This window comes from Ranitomeya variabilis, chromosome 8 (assembly GCF_051348905.1).
Source record: "Ranitomeya variabilis isolate aRanVar5 chromosome 8, aRanVar5.hap1, whole genome shotgun sequence".
In the NCBI taxonomy this organism is placed as follows: domain Eukaryota; kingdom Metazoa; phylum Chordata; class Amphibia; order Anura; family Dendrobatidae; genus Ranitomeya; species Ranitomeya variabilis.
This window is the reverse complement of record NC_135239.1, coordinates 87650467-87673407: the sequence shown is the minus strand read 5'-3', so window position 1 is coordinate 87673407 and position 22941 is coordinate 87650467. Positions and strand designations below refer to the sequence as shown.

Genomic DNA, 22941 nt, shown 5'->3' with positions numbered 1-22941 from the left:
GCCTGTGTGTGTGGGTGGTACACTGTACACGGCCTGTGTGTGTGGGTGGTACACTGTACACGGCCTGTGTGTGGGTGGTACAGTGTACACGGCCTGTGTGTGTGGGTGGTACATTGTATACGGCCTGTGTGTGTGGGTGGTACACTGTACACGGCCTGTGTGTGTGGGTGGTACAGTGTACACGGCCTGTGTGTGTGGGTGGTACACTGTACACGGCCTGTGTGTGTGGGTGGTACACTGTACACGGCCTGTGTGTGTGGGTGGTACACTGTACACGGCCTGTGTGTGTGGGTGGTACACTGTACACGGCCTGTGTGTGTGGGTGGTACAGTGTACACGGCCTGTGTGTGTGGGTGGTACACTGTACACGGCCTGTGTGTGTGGGTGGTACACTGTACACGGCCTGTGTGTGGGTGGTACACTGTACACGGCCTGTGTGTGTGGGTGGTACACTGTACACGGCCTGTGTGTGTGGGTGGTACACTGTACACGGCCTGTGTGTGTGGGTGGTACACTGTACACGGCCTGTGTGTGGGTGGTACAGTGTACACGGCCTGTGTGTGTGGGTGGTACATTGTACACGGCCTGTGTGTGTGGGTGGTACACTGTACACGGCCTGTGTGTGGGTGGTACACTGTACACGGCCTGTGTGTGTGGGTGGTACACTGTACACGGCCTGTGTGTGTGGGTGGTACACTGTACACGGCCTGTGTGTGTGGGTGGTACACTGTACACGGCCTGTGTGTGTGGGTGGTACACTGTACACGGCCTGTGTGTGTGGGTGGTACACTGTACACGGCCTGTGTGTGTGGGTGGTACACTGTACACGGCCTGTGTGTGTGGGTGGTACAGTGTATACGGCCTGTGTGTGGGTGGTACAGTGTATACAGCCTATGCCGCTCTGCACTGGCTGTCAGTACACATCGCTGACCAGACCCACACAGACCGCCCTCAGTGCAGCACAGCAGCAGCACCGGCCGCGCCTCCGCACGTCACCCATTGCTGCAAGTTCTAAACTGAGGTCGGAGTCCACTAACAAATATGGCCGACACGGGCTCAACTTCCGAATGCGGAACGTATGACGTCACCAGCAAGCCGTGTCAGCCGTTCTACCAATCAGAACGGACAGAGGGGAATTCGAAATGACTGGCTTGTTGGCAAACGGAAGAAGGTAGAAGACTGCTGCGCCTGGAAGCCGAGGTAACCCGCTCCGTGCCGGCGGTGCGCGATGCCGCTGGTCCCTACACGGTCTGGGCGGCTCCCTGGTCACGTACGGGACGTGCGGCTGGTGCTGCCTCATCCACAGGGACAGTGTGCAGGAAGCCATGGCTGATATCCGTGTTATACTGGTGGCGATGGTCGGGATTTGACATACATCTAGAGCAGTGATTAATTACCTGACAGTGACTGCTGCAGCCAATCACTGGCCCCAGCAGTCATATGATGTAAATGCAAGTGTCAGTGCAGAGGTCAGCGATTGTCTGCAGTGGTCATGTGACCATAGACGTGACCTCATAACTGCAGGCTTGGTGCCGATGCCCAGTAGTAAAGGTATTATTATTGTTTTACACCATCTCCTGCTGTCGCACAGCCTAGCTCTGCTTTGTCTGGAAGTTGCCATTTTATCCTTGTTACGCCGCCTCCTTTCCATCATTTATCTCTGGGCAGAAGGCGCCATAATAAGTGCTCTGTCCCTGCCCTGTGGGGCTGCTGAGCTCTGCTTTCTCTCATACAGATGATTAAAGGGGTATTGCCATCTCCAAGATCCTGTCCCAATATGTAGTAGGTGTAATAATAATAATATTAGCAACACGTCCAATTAAACATGTAGTATAGTTCTTCAGATTCACTATGTGTTTTACCTCATGCAGGCATTGCAGTAGCTTAGATAGCCATGGTTCTGACCGCTGGGTAACTGGCACTGTATGAGTGGGTCGTAACCATGGATACCTAAGCTACGGCAATGCCTGCATGAGGTAAAACACATAGCGAATCTGAAGAACTATACTACATGCCTAATTGAAAGTATTTGCTAATAATATTAAAGAAGTTGCCCACCACTTGGACAATCCCTTCTCATACCCCTTGCTTGGTCCCACTAAAATAATAAAGCTCATACTCCCCTCCTGTGGGTGCGCCATTCTAGCTGTGTCAGCACTCGCGGCTGTAACGTGATTCTGGCGCCCAGTCAGTACTGTCATCACTGTCCCTGCCTCCAGGCAAATTGAACATGTGGCCTAAGTCTGGGCTGCAGCTGATCTCACTTCCTCTTCATTTTCAATTCAACAGAAGGTGGGGACAGTAACCCCGGTGCTGATTGGGCACCTGAGTCACATGTCACAACAACCGCACGGGAGCCCTGGAAGAGCGAATGCCCACACTACGGGAACGGCGCCAGCACGGGAGCCCCGGGAGAGCGAGTGCCCACACTGCGTAAACAGCACGAGCACGGGAGGCCCGGGAGAGTGCGTGCCAACACTGCGGGAACGGCGCCAGTACGGGAGCCCCGGGAGAGCGAGTGCCCACACTGCGTAAACAGCACGAGCATGGGAGCCCCGGGAGAGCGAGTGCCCACATTGCGGGAACGGTGGCAGAACGGGAGCCTCGGGAGAGCGAGTGCCCACACTGCGTAAACAGCACGAGCATGGGAGCCTCGGGAGAGCGAGTGCCCACACTGCTGGGACGGCGCCAGCACGGGAGCCCCGGGAGAGCAAGTGCCCACACTGCGGGAACGGTGCCAGCACGGGAGCCCCGGGAGAGTGCGTGCCAACACTGCGGGAACGGCGCCAGTACGGGAGCCCCGGGAGAGCGAGTGCCCACACTGCGTAAACAGCACGAGCATGGGAGCCCCAGGAGAGCGAGTGCCCACATTGCGGGAACGGTGACAGCACGGGAGCCACGGGAGAGCGAGTGCCCACACTGCTGGGACGGCGCCAGCACGGGAGCCCCGGGAGAGCAAGTACCCACACTGCGGGAACGGTGCCAGCACGGGAGCCCCGGGAGAGTGCGTGCCAACACTGCGGGAACGGCGCCAGTACGGGAGCCCCAGGAGAGCGAGTGCCCACACTGCGTAAACAGCACGAGCATGGGAGCCCCGGGAGAGCGAGTGCCCACATTGCGGGAACGGTGGCAGCACGGGAGCCGCGGGAGAGCGAGTGCCCACACTGCTGGGACGGCGCCAGCACGGGAGCCCCGGGAGAGCAAGTGCCCACACTGCGGGAACGGTGCCAGCACGGGAGCCCCGGGAGAGTGCGTGCCAACACTGCGGGAACGGAGCCAGTATGGGAGCCCCGGGAGAGTGAGTGCCGACGCTGCGAGAACGGCGCCAGCACCGGAGCCCCGGGAGAGCGAGTGCCGATACTGCGGGAACGGTGGCAGCACGGAAGCCCCGGGAGAGCGAGTGCCCACACTGTGGGAACGGCACGAGCATGGGAGCCCCGGTCGAGCGAGTGCCCACACTACGGAAACGGCACGAGCACGGGAGCCCCGGGAGAGCGAATGCCCACACTGCGGAAACGGCACGAGCATGGGAGCCCCGGGAGAGCGATTGCCGATACTGCGGGAACGGTGGCAGCACGGGAGCGCGAGTGCCCACACTGTGGGAACGGCGCCAGCACGGGGGCCCCGGGAGAGGGAGTGCCGATACTGCGGGAACGGCGGCAGCACGGGAGCCCCGGGAGTGCGAATGCCGACACTGCAGGAACGGCGCCAGCACGGGAGCCCCGGGAGTGCGAATGCCGACACTGCAGGAACGGCGCCAGTACGGGAGCCCCGGGAGAGTGAGTGCCAACACTGCGGGTAAACGGCGCCAGCACGGGAGCCCCGGGAGAGTGAGTGCCGACACTGCGAGAACGGCGCCAGCACGGGAGCCCCAGGAGAGCGAGTGCCAACTTTGGGAATGGCGCCAGCACGGGAGGTCAGTAAAAACTTTTTTATTTTTATCAGCATACATTTATATCAGCAAACATTTATATCATGAAGGGGCTGTCCTCCACATAGTACATATTGGGATAGGATCTTGGCAATGGAAATACCCCTTTAACCACGCACATTGCCACTCCATTATATCAGAGGTAATAGTTTCCTGTCCTTCCGGTAGATACAGGCCCCAGTGGATGGACCCCACTGATGTTATACTATTCAGTGACTTGGTTCCTTTAGGTTTCAAAATTAAAGTGGCCCGTCACTATATTTCACAAACCATAACGCATAAATCGATGTTTGATCACTAAGCATGGTTTCCTTACTTTCAGGATAATGGCGCCCAGTGCATCCAATGGATAACTCCTCGGGCCCGATGAGGGAGCTTTCACCTTCTTGAAGACGTGATTATTCTTTAATGATAAAACCAATTTTTCCTACTAAGTGGCATCTAAAACTTGACAGAAATGTCACATAAAGTTTTCCACCCTAGCAAAGAAATAAACAGAACATACGTCATTTCTGCATGTAACAATGTCCGATCTCCTGGAAACCTAAAGCTGCAGCGCAGGGAGATGATGGTGAAGAGTTCTCCTCACGTGGAGCAGCCGTGTCAGGACCAGGATGAGCCGGAAAAGCGTCTGACTTTACAGAGGCGGCCTAGAACTGGATCCACTGAAAATGATGATCTGGAGAAAAATGGAAAATCAACTGAGAAGTCCAAGCCGACACCAGCAGTGACTAGCACCAATGATTCCGCCAGTCAGACCAAATTAAAGAGTAAACTGACCAATGTGAGCGGAAAACCACTCCATCCTAAATCTCTTTTCATTGGCCCTAGATTGGCAAACCCGCATGTGAACGGATCATCAGATCACGGAAAGTTTCAAGGCTTGAAGAACACAAAGGGAAAAGATTCTGACAAAAATGTTCTCAGTTTTGGCCAAGACGTCATTAGGACACCAGGTGCAAAAAATGGAAATCTGGAGAACCAAAAAACACCCAAGAGTGGGACCTCTGGTCTGATGAGATCAGCATCGACTCGGGAAATAAAAAGCCCGGCAGTCACACCAAAACGTACAGTGGGAACATTACCGGCTGCCCACAAAAAGGTGTGTTCTATGGTTGGCCAGGGGGAAAAGACTCTGGAAGCAAGCTTTCCATCTGAAGCTCTGCATGGAGAAGTTGAGAGGAGTAGTCATCAGGCTGCCACAGTGGATGATTGCCACCAGGCAGAAAACTGTGCCGTGACTGTAGCAGTGAGAGTCAGACCATTTAGTGGCAGGTAAGTAGATCACCTACCTCACATTGTGAGTGCCACACAAGTCACGATGCAAATTTAAAAAAGTTTACCAGAGAAGACATGTTTTTACCTATCCATAGGTGATTGGACTTGGGATAGGTAATGGACCTGCACTGATCAGCAGAATGGCGAGCTTTTATCCCCGTAAGGCCGACGTGACACTGGCAAGTTCAATGCGAGAAATTCACATGAAGTCCCGGCACTGACGCTGGCACTCGGGACCGGAGTGTGCGGCTGCATGTATTTCTATGCACCATGTATTTCTATAAAACACAAAAAAAGGAGTATAGAAATCCAAATCATCATTAAAATACAAACAAACCTTTATTATTCAATTGACAAACAATTTAAAATACACATATCATCATCATATATAATACACAATAAGGTAGAGAAATCAAAAGGGAGACTTTGAAGGTAGCCGGGTCAGGTACACACTGCAATATACATCCCAGACCAGAGTATCAGTGCAAAAAGTGGGAAGGATTATCTATGCCAGCTGGGACACAGTCATAAATAGTGTGATCCACTCTATTCACTGCCCATATAAAACGCTGCATACATAGCCCACCATTATAGTATCCTCATAGTAGTGATTATACACTTACCCATTGGTAGTTTTTAGTGGGGAGCAATCTGTACTTCACCCGGCGGCCCCGGACGCGCGTTTCGCGGAATGGCTTTCTCAACAGGGTTCACCTATTTCCTAGTCCCCTGTGTTTATATCTACCGCACACCGGAAGCGTGCATGATGATCGGCGCATGCGCAGTGGCTCCCCACATCAGCGACACCTGTAGACCGTCAATACAGGGCGCACAGGGGCGGAAGTCCGCCGTGTGACGTCATAGACTGTGCGTCCTGCATGCTAGAGACGGTCGCCAGGGGAAGCCGATGCTAGGGGTATCCACCGCGCATGTGCACATACTAGCGGCCATTTTTATGTAGCCCAAAGGACGTGGCTATGTCTATAAAGGTATGGAAGCCTAAGTTATACTAAAGGGAGACCCATTATACTCTGCCGATGTGAAAAAAGTGCAAATGCAATGTAAATATCGGTATGAAACCACAATGTGCATATAACAATGGTAAAAAAATCCTAACATAGTAGTTCTACTAACGAAAAAAGAAGAATATAAAGTGCAGTGCTGTGTCTCCATCCAAACATATATATAAATACTTTAAAAACCATTAAGACCATAATAACAAATGGACACTACCAATTAACAAGTGCCAAAGTGACAATAAGGTCTCCAAAAATCTTCAGCTTCACTCCAAGGCCATCCAACAACGTAGCTGACGTCCGAATGAGTCATGGGATGCTAGGCCATCATGTATAAATAATAACAATATGCTAAAAAACACAAGGAACAGAAGGACAAATTAAAATGAGATTGGAGATATACATAAACATAGAGATAGGAAATCCGTGTCCGCCCCTACTGAATTTTGGCATATACAGAACGGACGGAGCAGTGGCAGAAGGGGGACACCATAACCTCCTTGGTCTCATAGGAAGGGAACAAAGCTGAGCTGTTCGTTCAGCCCTCTGGGGGCCATGGTGTCCAGGGTGATGATCCACTTGCACTCGCGTTGTGCAAGGATCTTAACCATGTTACCACCCCTGATACCACCATGGACCCTATCAATACCTCTAACTTTAAGGCCGGTGGGATTAGACCCGTGACACAAACGGAAATGTCTAGGAAGAGTTTTTAAACTGGATATATCCAAAGCCTCCTTTCCTGCCACTATATCCCGTACGTGTTCGCGTGTCCTAACTTTCAATTCCCTAGATGTGAGACCAATATAAATAAGAGAGCAGGGACACGTCGCATAATATATCACGTGGGTGGTATTACATGATATATACTCGCGTATCTTAAATTCCCTGCTCCCATTCGATGTCTTAAAGGTCCCACATCTCAGGATGTTAGGGCACGCGACACATGACCCGCAAGGGAAGCAGCCCTGTCTCGGGCCCCTTGTACCAAAAGGGTATCTGGTTTGAGCCACATAGTGACTGTTCACCAGATTATCCCTCAAATTTCTCCCCCTGCGTTGTGTCATCAAGGGGTACTGGGTTAGTTGGGAGGCCAAGATATTATCCGTAAGTAAAATAGGCCAATGTCTAGTAAGACTATCACGGATCAAATCCCACCGACAGTTAGACGTTGAGATAAACCTTACTTCTGAATCCCGACCTGATTTTTTAGTTTTGGCTTGACACAGTAAGTCCTCCCTACGTGCACTTCTCGCCCTTCTATATCCTGCCCTGATGCACCGATTGCTGTATCCCCGGGCTTTAAAGCGCTCAGCAAGAATAGTGGACTGTCTCTCGAAGCGGGTTTCCGTCGAGCACACCCGTCTGTTCCTCAAGAATTGTCCAACTGGGATGGCCTTAATCACTGAATAATTGTGTGCCGAGGAGGCATGTAATAGAGCATTCACGGATGTCTCTTTCCTGTATAAATCTGTCTCAATAGAGCCATCCTCGGCTACACATAGAGTGATATCTAAGAAATCAATTTTGTTCCTATGCCACGTGTATGTGAATTTTAGATTGAAATTGTTGTTATTAAGTTCCTGCATAAATTTGGTGAGGCTGGCCTCGCCACCGTTCCAAATCATAAGAACGTCATCAATGTAGCGAAACCAGCCCACCACCGGGTCCGCGGCATGTGCCCCATCACCCTGAAAAATGTGCCGTTCCCAAAAACCCAAAAATAAATTTGCATAAGATGGGGCACATGCTGCGCCCATTGCAGTACCTTGTATCTGTAAATAAAATCTGTCCTTAAACACAAAAAAATTGTGAGTTAAAACAAATTCCAACAATTCCAAAATAAATTCCAAAAAATGGCCATCCCAGTTCGTACTCTCGAGGAAAAAACGGGCGGCCCGCAGGCCATCCTCATGCCTGATGGATGTGTACAAGGACTCTATGTCAATAGTGACCAAAATCATCCCCGCCTCCAGAGACAGCCCCTCAACTCTCCTCAGCACATCAGTAGTGTCTCTGACATAGGAGGGCAAGGTCTCCACCAATGTCTTTAAGTAGAAATCTATAAACCTGCATGCATTTTCGCATAAACCTCCTATGCCAGAGACAATAGGACGGCCCGGTGGATTAACAGCATCTTTGTGCAATAACCCCTCTAGTATCTTTTTAAAAAGATACTAGAGGGGTTATTGCCTAAATTTCCTAGGGTTGCTACCTTCTATGTTCTGCCCAAGGTGCACAAAGATGCTGTTAATCCACCGGGCCGTCCTATTGTCTCTGGCATAGGAGGTTTATGCGAAAATGCATGCAGGTTTATAGATTTCTACTTAAAGACATTGGTGGAGACCTTGCCCTCCTATGTCAGAGACACTACTGATGTGCTGAGGAGAGTTGAGGGGCTGTCTCTGGAGGCGGGGATGATTTTGGTCACTATTGACATAGAGTCCTTGTACACATCCATCAGGCATGAGGATGGCCTGCGGGCCGCCCGTTTTTTCCTCGAGAGTACGAACTGGGATGGCCATTTTTTGGAATTTATTTTGGAATTGTTGGAATTTGTTTTAACTCACAATTTTTTTGTGTTTAAGGACAGATTTTATTTACAGATACAAGGTACTGCAATGGGCGCGGCATGTGCCCCATCTTATGCAAATTTATTTTTGGGTTTTTGGGAACGGCACATTTTTCAGGGTGATGGGGCACATGCCGCGGACCCGGTGGTGGGCTGGTTTCGCTACATTGATGACGTTCTTATGATTTGGAACGGTGGCGAGGCCAGCCTCACCAAATTTATGCAGGAACTTAATAACAACAATTTCAATCTAAAATTCACATACACGTGGCATAGGAACAAAATTGATTTCTTAGATATCACTCTATGTGTAGCCGAGGATGGCTCTATTGAGACAGATTTATACAGGAAAGAGACATCCGTGAATGCTCTATTACATGCCTCTTCGGCACACAATTATTCAGTGATTAAGGCCATCCCAGTTGGACAATTCTTGAGGAACAGACGGGTGTGCTCGACGGAAACCCGCTTCGAGAGACAGTCCACTATTCTTGCTGAGCGCTTTAAAGCCCGGGGATACAGCAATCGGTGCATCAGGGCAGGATATAGAAGGGCGAGAAGTGCACGTAGGGAGGACTTACTGTGTCAAGCCAAAACTAAAAAATCAGGTCGGGATTCAGAAGTAAGGTTTATCTCAACGTCTAACTGTCGGTGGGATTTGATCCGTGATAGTCTTACTAGACATTGGCCTATTTTACTTACGGATAATATCTTGGCCTCCCAACTAACCCAGTACCCCTTGATGACACAACGCAGGGGGAGAAATTTGAGGGATAATCTGGTGAACAGTCACTATGTGGCTCAAACCAGATACCCTTTTGGTACAAGGGGCCCGAGACAGGGCTGCTTCCCTTGCGGGTCATGTGTCGCGTGCCCTAACATCCTGAGATGTGGGACCTTTAAGACATCGAATGGGAGCAGGGAATTTAAGATACGCGAGTATATATCATGTAATACCACCCACGTGATATATTATGCGACGTGTCCCTGCTCTCTTATTTATATTGGTCTCACATCTAGGGAATTGAAAGTTAGGACACGCGAACACGTACGAGATATAGTGGCAGGAAAGGAGGCTTTGGATATATCCAGTTTAAAAACTCTTCCTAGACATTTCCGTTTGTGTCACGGGTCTAATCCCACCGGCCTTAAAGTTAGAGGTATTGATAGGGTCCATGGTGGTATCAGGGGTGGTAACATGGTTAAGATCCTTGCACAACGCGAGTGCAAGTGGATCATCACCCTGGACACCATGGCCCCCAGAGGGCTGAACGAACAGCTCAGCTTTGTTCCCTTCCTATGAGACCAAGGAGGTTATGGTGTCCCCCTTCTGCCACTGCTCCGTCCGTTCTGTATATGCCAAAATTCAGTAGGGGCGGACACGGATTTCCTATCTCTATGTTTATGTATATCTCCAATCTCATTTTAATTTGTCCTTCTGTTCCTTGTGTTTTTTAGCATATTGTTATTATTTATACATGATGGCCTAGCATCCCATGACTCATTCGGACGTCAGCTACGTTGTTGGATGGCCTTGGAGTGAAGCTGAAGATTTTTGGAGACCTTATTGTCACTTTGGCACTTGTTAATTGGTAGTGTCCATTTGTTATTATGGTCTTAATGGTTTTTAAAGTATTTATATATATGTTTGGATGGAGACACAGCACTGCACTTTATATTCTTCTTTTTTCGTTAGTAGAACTACTATGTTAGGATTTTTTTACCATTGTTATATGCACATTGTGGTTTCATACCGATATTTACATTGCATTTGCACTTTTTTCACATCGGCAGAGTATAATGGGTCTCCCTTTAGTATAACTTAGGCTTCCATACCTTTATAGACATAGCCACGTCCTTTGGGCTACATAAAAATGGCCGCTAGTATGTGCGCATGCGCGGTGGATACCCCTAGCATCGGCTTCCCCTGGCGACCGTCTCTAGCATGCAGGACGCACAGTCTATGACGTCACACGGCGGACTTCCGCCCCTGTGCGCCCTGTATTGACGGTCTACAGGTGTCGCTGATGTGGGGAGCCACTGCGCATGCGCCGATCATCATGCACGCTTCCGGTGTGTGGTAGATATAAACACAGGGGACTAGGAAATAGGTGAACCCTGTTGAGAAAGCCATTCCGCGAAACGCGCGTCCGGGGCCGCCGGGTGAAGTACAGATTGCTCCCCACTAAAAACTACCAATGGGTAAGTGTATAATCACTACTATGAGGATACTATAATGGTGGGCTATGTATGCAGCGTTTTATATGGGCAGTGAATAGAGTGGATCACACTATTTATGACTGTGTCCCAGCTGGCATAGATAATCCTTCCCACTTTTTGCACTGATACTCTGGTCTGGGATGTATATTGCAGTGTGTACCTGACCCGGCTACCTTCAAAGTCTCCCTTTTGATTTCTCTACCTTATTGTGTATTATATATGATGATGATATGTGTATTTTAAATTGTTTGTCAATTGAATAATAAAGGTTTGTTTGTATTTTAATGATGATTTGGATTTCTATACTCCTTTTTTTGTGTTTTATATTTAATCGGAGTTATCCTCTTTATTTGACCTGTTTGAGGTATCCAGGGAGGGGTATTTACCCTCAGCAACAAGTATATTGTGAGGCTTATGGTTATATTTATATACCATGTATTTCTATGTAGCCGCACACTCCGGTCCCGAGTGCCCGGCGGCAGTGCCCGGTATTGATGCGAGAGACTCGCACTGAATTCGCAAGTGTGACCCCGGCCTAAGAATGGAAATGCCGAGCACGTGATCCACCATTTTGTATGGGGCTGCTGAGTGCTGTGCTTGGGTTTTTCCAGATATTAGATAGGGAATTTATAAAGTAGTGGTCGTGCATCGACTTGCCGCACCATCTTGTAAGAGGGATATGTCTCCTGATCTGCCGATCGGTGCACGTCCCAGCGGTAGGAAGTGAGTAATAGGCGATAGCTTGTTTTAACCAGAAAACCCCTTTTTAATGATCTTATTCTTTTGCCACAAAGTAGTTCCTTTTTATATCTTTTCTTTTTTAAAACTCCATGAAATGATAAATGAATGTAGAGCAGTGTCATTATCTTATTTCCATTGTGAATCATTAAGTAAAACAAAAAACTGATGCACGTGGGTTTCAATCAATTTTTCTGTCTGTTTGGATCGCACTCTGAGTGAAAAAATGGAAAACCCAGTAAATGCTATAAGAAAAATAAGTGCAGAGGTGACATGTCTGTTCTCGCTCAGCTATGGCGGGCTGTGATCGCATCGTGGTAGATGAACACTTCATGTGTACGTTCAATATTGCCTCAGCTCCCATTCACCTTTTGGTCTCCATTGGGGTTGAATGTGTCTGCATCTTAGGGTACTGTCACACAGTGCAATTTTGATCGCTACGACGGTACGATCCGTGACGTTCTAGCGATATCGTTACGATATCGCAGTGTCTAACACGCAGCAGCGATCAGGGACCCTGCTGAGAATCATACGTCGTAGCAGATCGTTTGGAACTTTCTTTCGTCGCTTGATCACCCGCTGACATCGCTGGATCGTTGTGTGTGACAGCGATCCAGCGATGTGTTCGCTTGTAACCAGGGTAAACATCGGGTAACTAAGCGCAGGGCCGCGCTTAGTAACCCGATGTTTACCCTGGTTACCAGCGTAAACGTTAAAAAAACAAACAGTACATACTTACATTCCGGTGTCTGTCCCCCGGCGTCTCAGCTTCTCTGCACTGTGTGAGCGCCGGCCAGCCGGAAAGCGAGCACAGCGGTGACGTCACCGCTCTGCTTTCCGGCTATGGTGCTTACACAGTGCAGAGAAGCAGAACGCCGGAGGACAGACACCGGAATGTAAGTATGTACTGTTTGTTTTTTTAACGTTTACGCTGGTAACCAGGGTAAACATCGGGTTACTAAGCGCGGCCCTGCGCTTAGTAACCCGATGTTTACCCTGGTTACCCGGGGACTTCGGCATCGCTCCAGCGGCGTGATTGCAAAGTGTGACCGCAGTCTACGACGCTGGAGCGATAATCATACGACGCTGCGACGTCACGGATCGTGCCGTCGTAGCGACGAAAATTGCACTGTGTGACAGTACCCTTATATAAAGTGCAGTACCTGGCAGCTGCCACTAATCAATGTATGGCGCTGCACTCTTCTTCTTCATGCATCACTTATATCCGGCAGCCACTGGAGCAATTTCATCTGATCAGTGGAGGTGTCAAACGTCGGACCCCCACCTATCTCATATTTCCCCCACCTATCTCCTTTTGATGGCCCATTCTGCAGATAAGGTCATCTGTTGTTTTTTCTTGGACAATCCCTTTAAAGGGAATCTGTCAACTGCCGCGCATGTATATGACCTATTAATATGGGCATGCAGGTAATAGAAATGTTACACTAGTTCTACCTGTATGTACCTCATATTAATGGTCTTGTTGTGGAGAAATGTTATATTCTGTCTTTATCCTTCCAGGCTCTGGGGCGTGCGGTGCCTAGAAGAAACCCCTGCCCCCTGTCCTCATCACAATACTACCTCCCTCACATGTGCGTCAGTTATGGCCCCGGAATGCCGCACCTGCGTCCTGCACTCCCTCAGAAATCCATACCTCATCCTCCCTTCTGTGTGTGCTGCATTCAGGGATCTTCTGTGCAGGCGAGTCACTGTGACCTCCAGTGTGTGCGCTGATAAGGTGCTCTCCCCACTTTCTCCTGCACAGTTATCGCTAGGAACCATGTGTACATAGTGTAGTGCAGTAGGGTTGGTGCAGGGTGACAGACAGGGACCACAGGAAAGTTCACAGCAAACGTGTTTAATTGTCCAAACTCACTCAATGTGTAGCACACGGTATCCTCCGGATCGCAGCCAGGAAACAAGACAGGTCATAAATGTGTCCGAGGGCAACTGCACCACTGTATCACGCTGTGTGGTGCCAGGAGCTCGCTCTGCTACCTCACACAGATGGAGTTTCTGCACAGCAGACTGCTCCACAGATTGCCAACTCCAAACTGACACACCCATACCCTTCCTGCAGGGCTTTTCTACACTGGAATTTGTGGCCATGGGCCACTTGTAAGATCCAGCCTGAAGGAAACGGACCGGCCCCACTACCTTCCTGCCTTCTGTTCCAAAAATAAAAGCCCATACCGGATTTTCCTGATCAATTCCTTGGCCGCATAACTTGACCAGGTTTCATGCTTACTTTTATTCTGCCGTGTGACTCACAGGTATCCTTCTGTGGCCACCAGGCTCTCCAGTGGATCTAATAGGCTTCTGAGCGCATCCTGGGGGACACATAGCGCCCCTCACAAATCACACCAGCCGCTGCCTCACAATAGAGATGACTGTGCAGGGAGGAAGTAGGGAGCGCACCTTATCTGCGCACACTGGAGGTCACAGCGCCTGTGCAGAAGATCCCTGAATACAGTCCCCATAGGAGGAAGGATGAGGTATGGATTCTTGAGGGAGTGTAGGGCGCAGGCGTGGGATTCCTGCACCATTACTGACGCTGATGGGAGGGGGATAAGTATTACAATGATGACAGGGGGCAGGGATTTCTTACTGCATTGCACACCCTGAGATCTGGAAGGAATCATTGGCATACAGACAGAATATAGCAAAAAGACCATTAACATGAGGCATACAGGTAGGACTAGTGTAAGATTTCTATTACCTGTATGCCCATATTAATAGGTGATATACATGCCCGGGGGTGACAGATTCCCTTTAATCTCTATATAAAGTTCTATATCTTGTCTAAAATAGTTTGAAGAATTTCCGTAGACCCGTGTTTCAGGCTGTGTTCACATTGCTTTTTTGCTATGTGTCGGTGGATCTGTTGGGGCTTCCGTTTGAAATCTTGAAAAATGGGATTCCAACAGATCCACCAACGGGGCCATAGACTTTCATGAAGCCAGTGGCGATGCTTTGTGCTCGGTCTGACCTCATTTTTGGCAGCATTTGACACAAAGAGAGAAGCACTCAACCACATTTTTGTGCCAGCCTGAAAAAGGTAGATACCACCGAAAATGAGGTCAGACACAAGACAAAGTGGCCCCATCTGCTTCAATAAAATCATTAGTCCAACCTGACGTAATTTTTGACAGTATCCGCCATTTTCAGGTGTGAACCAAAACATGGTCAACAGAATTTTTGTGCTGGCTTTAAAAAGCCAGTCAGTGCTATAAAGGAGGCCAGAAACGGCGCAAAGTGACTGCTTCATTACTTACACTGGCTAATATGCCTGAATCATACAGAAGCCCCGGCTAAAATGTGGTGTGAACACAGCCTTACACTGTTGTGCTGGTGTACCCTTAAACCTCAGCCACTTTTATAAAGTGGTGGAAGAAGTGCAAAATGTGTGTGTAGATGATCAGTATTGTTCAGGAAAGTGTTGTAAAGTGCTTGATATCTTACCCACCGCCGTGTATCAGCTCCTTCCCATTTTCAAGTAACCTGTTTGCTGTCAGTGAATGAGATCTATCATTCCCCATCGGATCCTGTGTGTTTGCACATCCCCAGTCCTGGTAATAAATGCATTATTACAGCACATATGTCCCCAAATCTTTTCTACCATACATCGCTCTGAAATCCCGGCTGTATAGCTCTTATACCGATGCCAGACCCCAGATCGAGACGTGGGCCGGTGTTCAGCCTCAGGAGTCGCTCACTGGCAGCAAACCAACATCTGTACTCTGGTAGTGGATGTACATAAAGTGGAGTAGAGCGCTGTCTGTTCCTTCATACAGTGATGGACGGCACGGACAGAATCAGAAAACACTTGTATACGGAGTCCGTCACCCCCAAAATGCATAAAATGGCTATACAGTATTGTAGTGGACGTAGCCCTATAACAACCATACTATTACTGAGCTACTACTGTTACAATGCTTGAGAAAATAACTTTTAATTCGTATGCAAATGAGGAGGCTTCCGTGTACCCTTGGTGTGGCCGAGAGTTTGGTGCACCATTATACCTCCCCATGTGTATATTGGGGCCCTTCTCCTGCTTGTGACAGTGATTGCTTCCCAGAGCGAGTGCTGTCTGAATGCTGCTGGTGTGTGCGGCTGCGCATGTCCTCCTTCCTACTGATGCCACCCCCTGCACTTCCGCAGTCGCACACGCCGGCTGTATTCAGACAATGTTCGCCCTGGGAAGCAATTACTGTCAATCAGAACCGAGGGAAGATCCCCAGTATGCAAATGGTAGGCGTAATGGTGTACAAAACTCTCGCCCACACCAAGGGTGCACTGAAGCCTCCTCATTTGCTAAGGAATCTTAAAGTAATTTTCTCAGGTACTGTACCAGTGACCGCTCAATAATAGTAGGGTTGTTATTGGGGCTAAGTTCACTACAATACTGTATAGGCCATTTTAAAATGCAGTTTGAGAGTGAAGGAAATCTGTCAGTAGGACCGACCCTCCTAAGCCGTCTATATGGGCATGTAGATCATAGGAAGCTAAATGAAATACCTTGATATCTGTGATCCGATGTCTTATTCCAGAGAAATTTACATTTTCTTAATATGTAAATGAGCTGTTAAGATCTATGGCGGGACACTGATCTCCGTGAGAATCTGCCTCCAGAGATTATTATATATATAGTAGATGGTGGCCCGATTCTAAAGCATCGGGTATTCTAGAATATGTATGTAGTTTATTTATGAATATTTCAGAATAATGCAATTTATACACCGGATTCGGCCGGCCGGGCGCGACCAATTAGCGAAGCGTGGTTCAAATTCCGCGCCAATTCGTGGGCGGACTGCGCTTGTCACTGATTGGTCACGCCCGGCCGCGAACGATCAGTGAAGTCAGGGCCTGCTACAGGTTTTTGAGGTCCCCGGGCGAAAGAGTCTCAGTGGGCCCCCCTCTTTAACACATACTACGATTCATGATGCACAGATACAGCAGAGAAATATAGCCCAGCCAAGTAGCATACAGCCCACGTAGTATATAACATAGTCCACGTAGTATATAACAGCCCATGTAATATATTGCCCAGCCACGTAATATACTGCCCAGCCACGTAGTATATAGCACAGACACATAGTATATAGCACAGAGATGTAGTATATAGCACAGCCCATGCAGTATATAACACAGAGACGTAGTATATAATACAGCCCATGCAGTATATAACACAGCCCACATAGTATCTAACACAGCCCACGTAGTATATAGCAATGTGGGCACCATATCCCTGTTTAAAAAAAAAAGAATTAAAATAAAAAATAGTTATATACTCACCATCCGTCGTCCCCCGGATCCAGCCCAGGCATTTACCGATGCTCCTCGCGACGCTCTGGTCCCAAGAATACATTGCGGTCACGCGAGATGATGACGTAGCGGTCTCGCGAGACTGCTACATTATCATCTTGCGAGACCGCAATGCATGGACTGGAGCGTCGCGAGGAGCAGCGGGAGAGGCGACAGAAGGTGAGAATATGATGATTTTTTATTTTGTTTATTATTTTTAACATTAGATCTTTTTACTTTTGATGCTGCATAGGCAGCATCAATAGTAAAAAGTTGGTCACACAGGGTTAATAGCAGCGTTAATGGACTGTGTTACACCGCGGGATAATGCGGTATAACGCAGCCATTAACCCTGTGTGAGCGCTGACGAGGGGAGTATCGAGGGCGCACTGAAAGAGAGTAGGAAGGGGCGAATTCGCGGCCGGACTGTGCCCGTCGCTGATTGGTCACGACGCGGGATTTCCGTGACAGACAGACAGACAAAGAGATGGAAGTGCCCCTTAGACGATTATGTAGTAGATAAGGGGGAGTTACCAGTGTGAGACATAGATCAGGAGAGCAGACTGTCAGTCATTACATGTCTCACACTGATAACACCCTCTTTGATTTACAATAATCTCCAGAGCAGATTACAACCCAACATTTTTAACAGCTCATTTACATATAATTAAAGTGTGTAATCCTCTGGCATAAGACATTGCATCGCAGATATGAAGGTATCCCTACATGCCCATATAGACTGCTCAGGAGGGGCGATCCGACTGACAGATTCCTCATTCTCCCTTACACACCGCCCCTGTTCTCTTGATTACTCAGGGTCCCAGCAATCGGATCTCCATCACTTACTTATCACTTACACTGTGGACAGGTGATAAGTTTGGATATGTGGACAGCCCCTTTAAGTTGGGTTTACTCTGCTGTCTGGTAGAGTTTAATGTAAGCGATTTTATTTTCACCACTTTAATCTCCTGACATGTTGATTCCTCTTCCAGGGAAGTGAATGAGAAGGCCGCCCAGGTTGTCTTCATGAATGGCCAGGAGACCATCATACAGTATCCAGACTCCAAGCAGAACCACAGCTTTCTCTACGATTTCTCCTTCTCATCTTTTGAAAAATCTGACCCCAGTTATGCAAGTCAAAAAAAGGTGTATGAGAAGTTGGCTGCTCCCTTGTTAGACTGGTCGCTGCTGGGATACAACACCTGCTTGTTCGCCTATGGTCAGACTGGATCCGGGAAGTCCTATACGTACGTATGTAGGATCTGTGCATGGTGGGGCAGGTTTATCAATGTGCTGCTGCGGAATACAGGGTCCTGACAATTGGTTTTGAAAAGGGTACATTCACATGCCATGCTATATACATGTTTTTTTTTTTCTCTGTGGTTTCCCAACAGGGGTTTTTTTTTTTTTAACCCCTTCACAATCTTGGGGTTTTCTGTTTTTGCGTTTCCGTTTTTGCTCCCCTTCTTCCCAGAGCCATAACTTTTCTTATTTCTCTGTCAATATGGCCATGTGAGGGGTTGTTTTTTGCGGGACAAATTGTACTTTTGAACGACACCATTGGTTTTACCATATAGTGTACTGGAAACGGAAAAAGAAATCAAAGTGCGGTGAAATTGCAAAAAAAGTGTAATTCTACAATTGATTTTTTTTTTTTTTTCCTTTTTTACCACATTCACTAAATGCTAGAACTGACCTGACATTATGATTCTCCAGGTCATTGCGAGTTCATGGATAACAAACATGAATAGATTTTTTTTTTAGTTAAGTGGAGAAAAAAAAATCCAAAGTTTGCAAAAAAAAAAAAAAAATGTCGCCATTTTCCAAGACCTGTAGCGTCTTCATTTTTCAGGATCTGCTGCTGGATAAGGATAATAACAAATACCGTATTTTTCTGACCATAAGATGCACTTTTTTCCTCCAAATTTGGGAGGAAAGTGTGGGTGCGTCTTATGGTAGGGATGTAGCATGTGGGGAGGGGGGCAGCAGCGAGTGGGATCGCACTGTTATCCCACTTCAGGAGGCAGAAAAATGTCCCCACTGCTGGAATCAGGGCTGGGGAGACCACATGGTCCCGATGATTAAGTGCAGTGAATATTCATTAGCTTCTCCCCGCCCACCTATCAGCTGAGCAGTGAGCCAGGAGCAGCAAATGAATACTGCACTTAAGCAGGGACACACATGGTTTCCTCAGCGCTGGATTCCTGCAGCAGCTGGGAAGATCTGTGTGTCCGGGTGAGGAGGAGGCAGCAGCAGGGGCCAGGGGAGAGGAGATCGCTGCATACCTGCCTGGGCTGGACGCTGAGTGCTGTGCACAAGGAGGACCTGTGTGATGTCAGAAGTGGGCGGGCTGGAGCATCACATGGCAGCACAGAGCCCTCCCTCTTCTTGACATCATCACAGGTCCTTCAGGCTCTCCACTAGAATCTGCAGGCTTCCATTACCTGTGCTGTGGAGAGGCAACAAGAGGGAGGGCTCTGTGTGTGCAGTCATGGGATGCTTTTACCTCACCACAGTGTGGCTGGCTGCCACATTTAAGAGGTTAGTCTTTACAAAACACAATAAAGCACTCTGCCACTCCTTTGGTGAACTATAACTCCCAGCATGTCATAAGATCTGCAGGACATGCTGGGAGTTATAGTTCTCCCATGGGATTTTAAAGTGGCACTCCAATGTTATTTTGCAGTGCTGGAGTGGTGCTTTAAATATAAGCCCTGTGCCCCCATTCTTATACTCACCCTCCAGCATCTTCATATAGTACTTCACAGACACCACACTGGTCCCGCAGCTTCCATCATAATAACATACTATTATATATAATAACACCACATATAATAGTAAGTTATTTATGTTATTAAATATTTTACCACATTTTTTTGCGTCAAATATTTTTTTCCCTATTTTCCACCTCTAAAACCTGGGTGCGCCTTATAGTCCGGTGCGTCTTATAGTCCGAAAAATACGGGTATATGTATTTTTGATTAGTTTTTTATTATTATTTTGAATGGGGCGAAAGAGTGATTTGAACTTTTTATATTTTTAAAAACTTTTTGTTACTTGCTTCAATAGTCTCCTGATATTTGTAGCTAAAATGATCATCTGCTATGATCGCCAGCCGCAGGACGGTTCTCATAGCAGATCGGCAATGACAACGACAGAGGTCTCCTGCAGACCCTGAGTTGTCATGCCAACCCATCAGTGCCCTGTGGTCATGTGACATGCTCCCAGTGGTGCCATGTTAAATGCCGCTGTCAGAGATTGACAGTGGCATTTAACATGTTAACGGCCGTGGGTGGATTGCAATTCCATCTACGGCTGTTAGAGGCACATGACAGCTGATCAAATCAGCTGTCACGTGCCGGAAAACATGTGGGCTCAGAGCCAGAGCCCCCATGGAATTATGACTTATGATGTACCAATATGTCATAGGTCGTGAAGGGGTTAAAGGGTTGCCCACTACTAGGACAACCCCTTCTCACTCTGAATATTTTCCCTCTTTAAAATAAAGACACATATACTCCCCTCTGTTGCTGGCACGGCGCTCCCGGGGCTTGTGTGGTGTTACGGTATGTCACGTGACCCCGGCATCCAATAGGCAGAGGCGTTACTGTCCCCGCTGTCTGACGTATAAGTAATCGAGAGGGAGTGACGGCTGCGGCTGGACGCTCATTTGCTGTTAATAGCTTATACTGTATAAAAATGATTGGCAGAGGTATTTTTAGTGCCAGCTTATCATCGTTTCAGGGCATATGTTGAAGAATGTTGAACTTGAAATGTGCTGGACTTTTTTTTTTTGCAGTATGATGGGTTTTGGTGAAGACCTAGGAATCATACCAAGGTTTTGTGAACATCTATTTTCCCAGATTCAGGCTGTAAAGCAGAAGGTACAGGCATTTATTTTATATTAATCACTTTACTAACATTAAGGCAAGTTGTATAACAGCTCATATGTCAGCTGATAAATACTTTATTGGGTGATCTGGCCGAGGTTTTCCAATAATAATTATTAATCTGTAAATCTGTATCTACAGGGATCTGACATTGTGTATGGAGAGATGCATTGTACTGCCCCATGTGCGGTTGGGTCTCTCCATGCCAGATGTCACATCGGGCAAGACAATAAAGGTTATTCCCCAAATTATAAAGTAGTTTGTATTTCTGTATGGCCAGAATTACCGTAACCATGTGTGCTATAAAACTTACTGGTAATGCTGTCAGTCGAGCATGCTCAGATGCACCGAATGACCCTGTGCAGTAACACATCTGACAGCCTGGTTGTAGCACAGCTCTGCTATGCTGTGCTGAAGATCCCATTGATACCAGCTACACTTGCACTTAATGTTAATGTCTAATTCATGAAGAACAGATGCACATATGACCCTGCCTAATAAAACATCCTCCAGCCGCTCTCCCTGTACTCTCATTGACCTGATGGCCTAGTTGTAGCTCAGCTCAGCTATTCTATGCTCAGCTCTGCTATCCGTACAGCGGACACCATGAGCGTGTTCTAAAGATCCCCAGAAACCAGCAAAGAAATGTGCAGTCAGTAAATAATAATCAAGTTGGGTCACAATAGTGGATCACAGTTACAATATTCAAACTATCACTTTTCACATCATCCCTAGAAATAAAAATTGCCCATATGGAAATCTATATATGTCTATCAGAAAGCACTCAGGAGAGCAGGGGAAGGGGCCTGCAGCACTGAGGAGAAGCACTGTGCTGCTGGGATATGTAGTTTTACCGGTTAAGATTAGGACTTCCAACTCAGAGGCCTACATTGAGGGGCAGATGGAGATGACAAAAAGGCACAAGAAAGAAACGGGATGTTGGGACTGTACTGTATACGAACAATAGTCATGCTGATACTGCGCTTTGTCAAAATATTGCCACTGTGGGAATAACCCTTTAACGTGTGTTTTGTGAACAGGTCTCCTTCCATTTGGAGATGAGCTACTTTGAAGTGTACAATGAGAAGATACACGACCTCTTGGTTTTCAAGGCCGATAACGGACAGAAAAAACAACCAGTAGGTATCTTTCCCTGATCATTAATATATCGTTTTGCAGCTCTACTCTTCAAGCTACGTCACACATGTACATCTGCAGATCTGTAATCTCATCGTCAGCTCTATGGCTGAGTAATGGTCTCGTGTGTCCCCAGCAGTACAGTATAACAATGTTTGCACGGCGTTGCTCCACCAGGAAACCAGAAGGCCACAAAGTGTGTGCACGCATGGGGTCATAGTACTACTAGTATACTTGGCACACATTTTTGGATAACACAAATCCGTTGCTGCAGTTTTGCTCTGTGACTAGTAAGGCTTTGTTCAAACATTTTGGTGTTGACAAGGATTTCGGCCTGGGTTGCATTACGAGATCCGCTTCTCACGCATGTGAATTGGGTTACTAGAAACCGGTCTACATGCAATAGAAAAATCTGGGGAGATATTAGGAACCCTATATAAAAAACACAACTGCTAAAAATGCTGCCAATCCAACTTCACACTGAAAATCAGAGGAGTAGACATAATGAATAGCAATGGAGCCAATCCTTATACTGCTGCAGACCCTCATAAAGTGTAAAGCCCACCCCATGCATGTAAGCTGAACGATGGTTCCTGCAGCAGCCATCTTGGTGGTCTCCTCTATACACAGGAGCCCTCATTTTGCTCAGAGCTCCTACCTAGTAGTGGATCTGGAAGAACAAAACAGTCGACAGTACTAAATCGAACCTGTCGAATCCTTTGCCAAACATGAATTGTCCAGGGCTCCTATACACATTAGACAGTCGGACCCCTTGATATCAGTGGGTTTGGCTAACATTAGTATAATGTGTATGGGGGGCTTAAGCCTGGGATTTCTGCTTCATTCTGACATTAG

The 22941-nt window shown here is 47.7% G+C and overlaps 1 protein-coding gene across 2 annotated transcripts in view; it reads left to right on the top strand.

Annotated features, from left to right (window-relative positions):
* Nucleotides 1-1062: 1062 nt before the first annotated feature.
* The window catches only part of KIF14 (kinesin family member 14), a 109665-nt gene continuing 87786 nt past the window's right edge, over nucleotides 1063-22941 (top strand). For both annotated transcript variants that reach the window (XM_077277757.1, XM_077277756.1), the window contains exons 1-5: nucleotides 1063-1200; nucleotides 4254-5206; nucleotides 18052-18306; nucleotides 20859-20943; nucleotides 21990-22088. In XM_077277757.1, the coding sequence (XP_077133872.1) occupies nucleotides 4389-5206; nucleotides 18052-18306; nucleotides 20859-20943; nucleotides 21990-22088 (1257 nt within the window). In that variant the 5' untranslated portion in view covers nucleotides 1063-1200; nucleotides 4254-4388. The remainder of the gene's footprint in view (nucleotides 1201-4253; nucleotides 5207-18051; nucleotides 18307-20858; nucleotides 20944-21989; nucleotides 22089-22941) is intronic.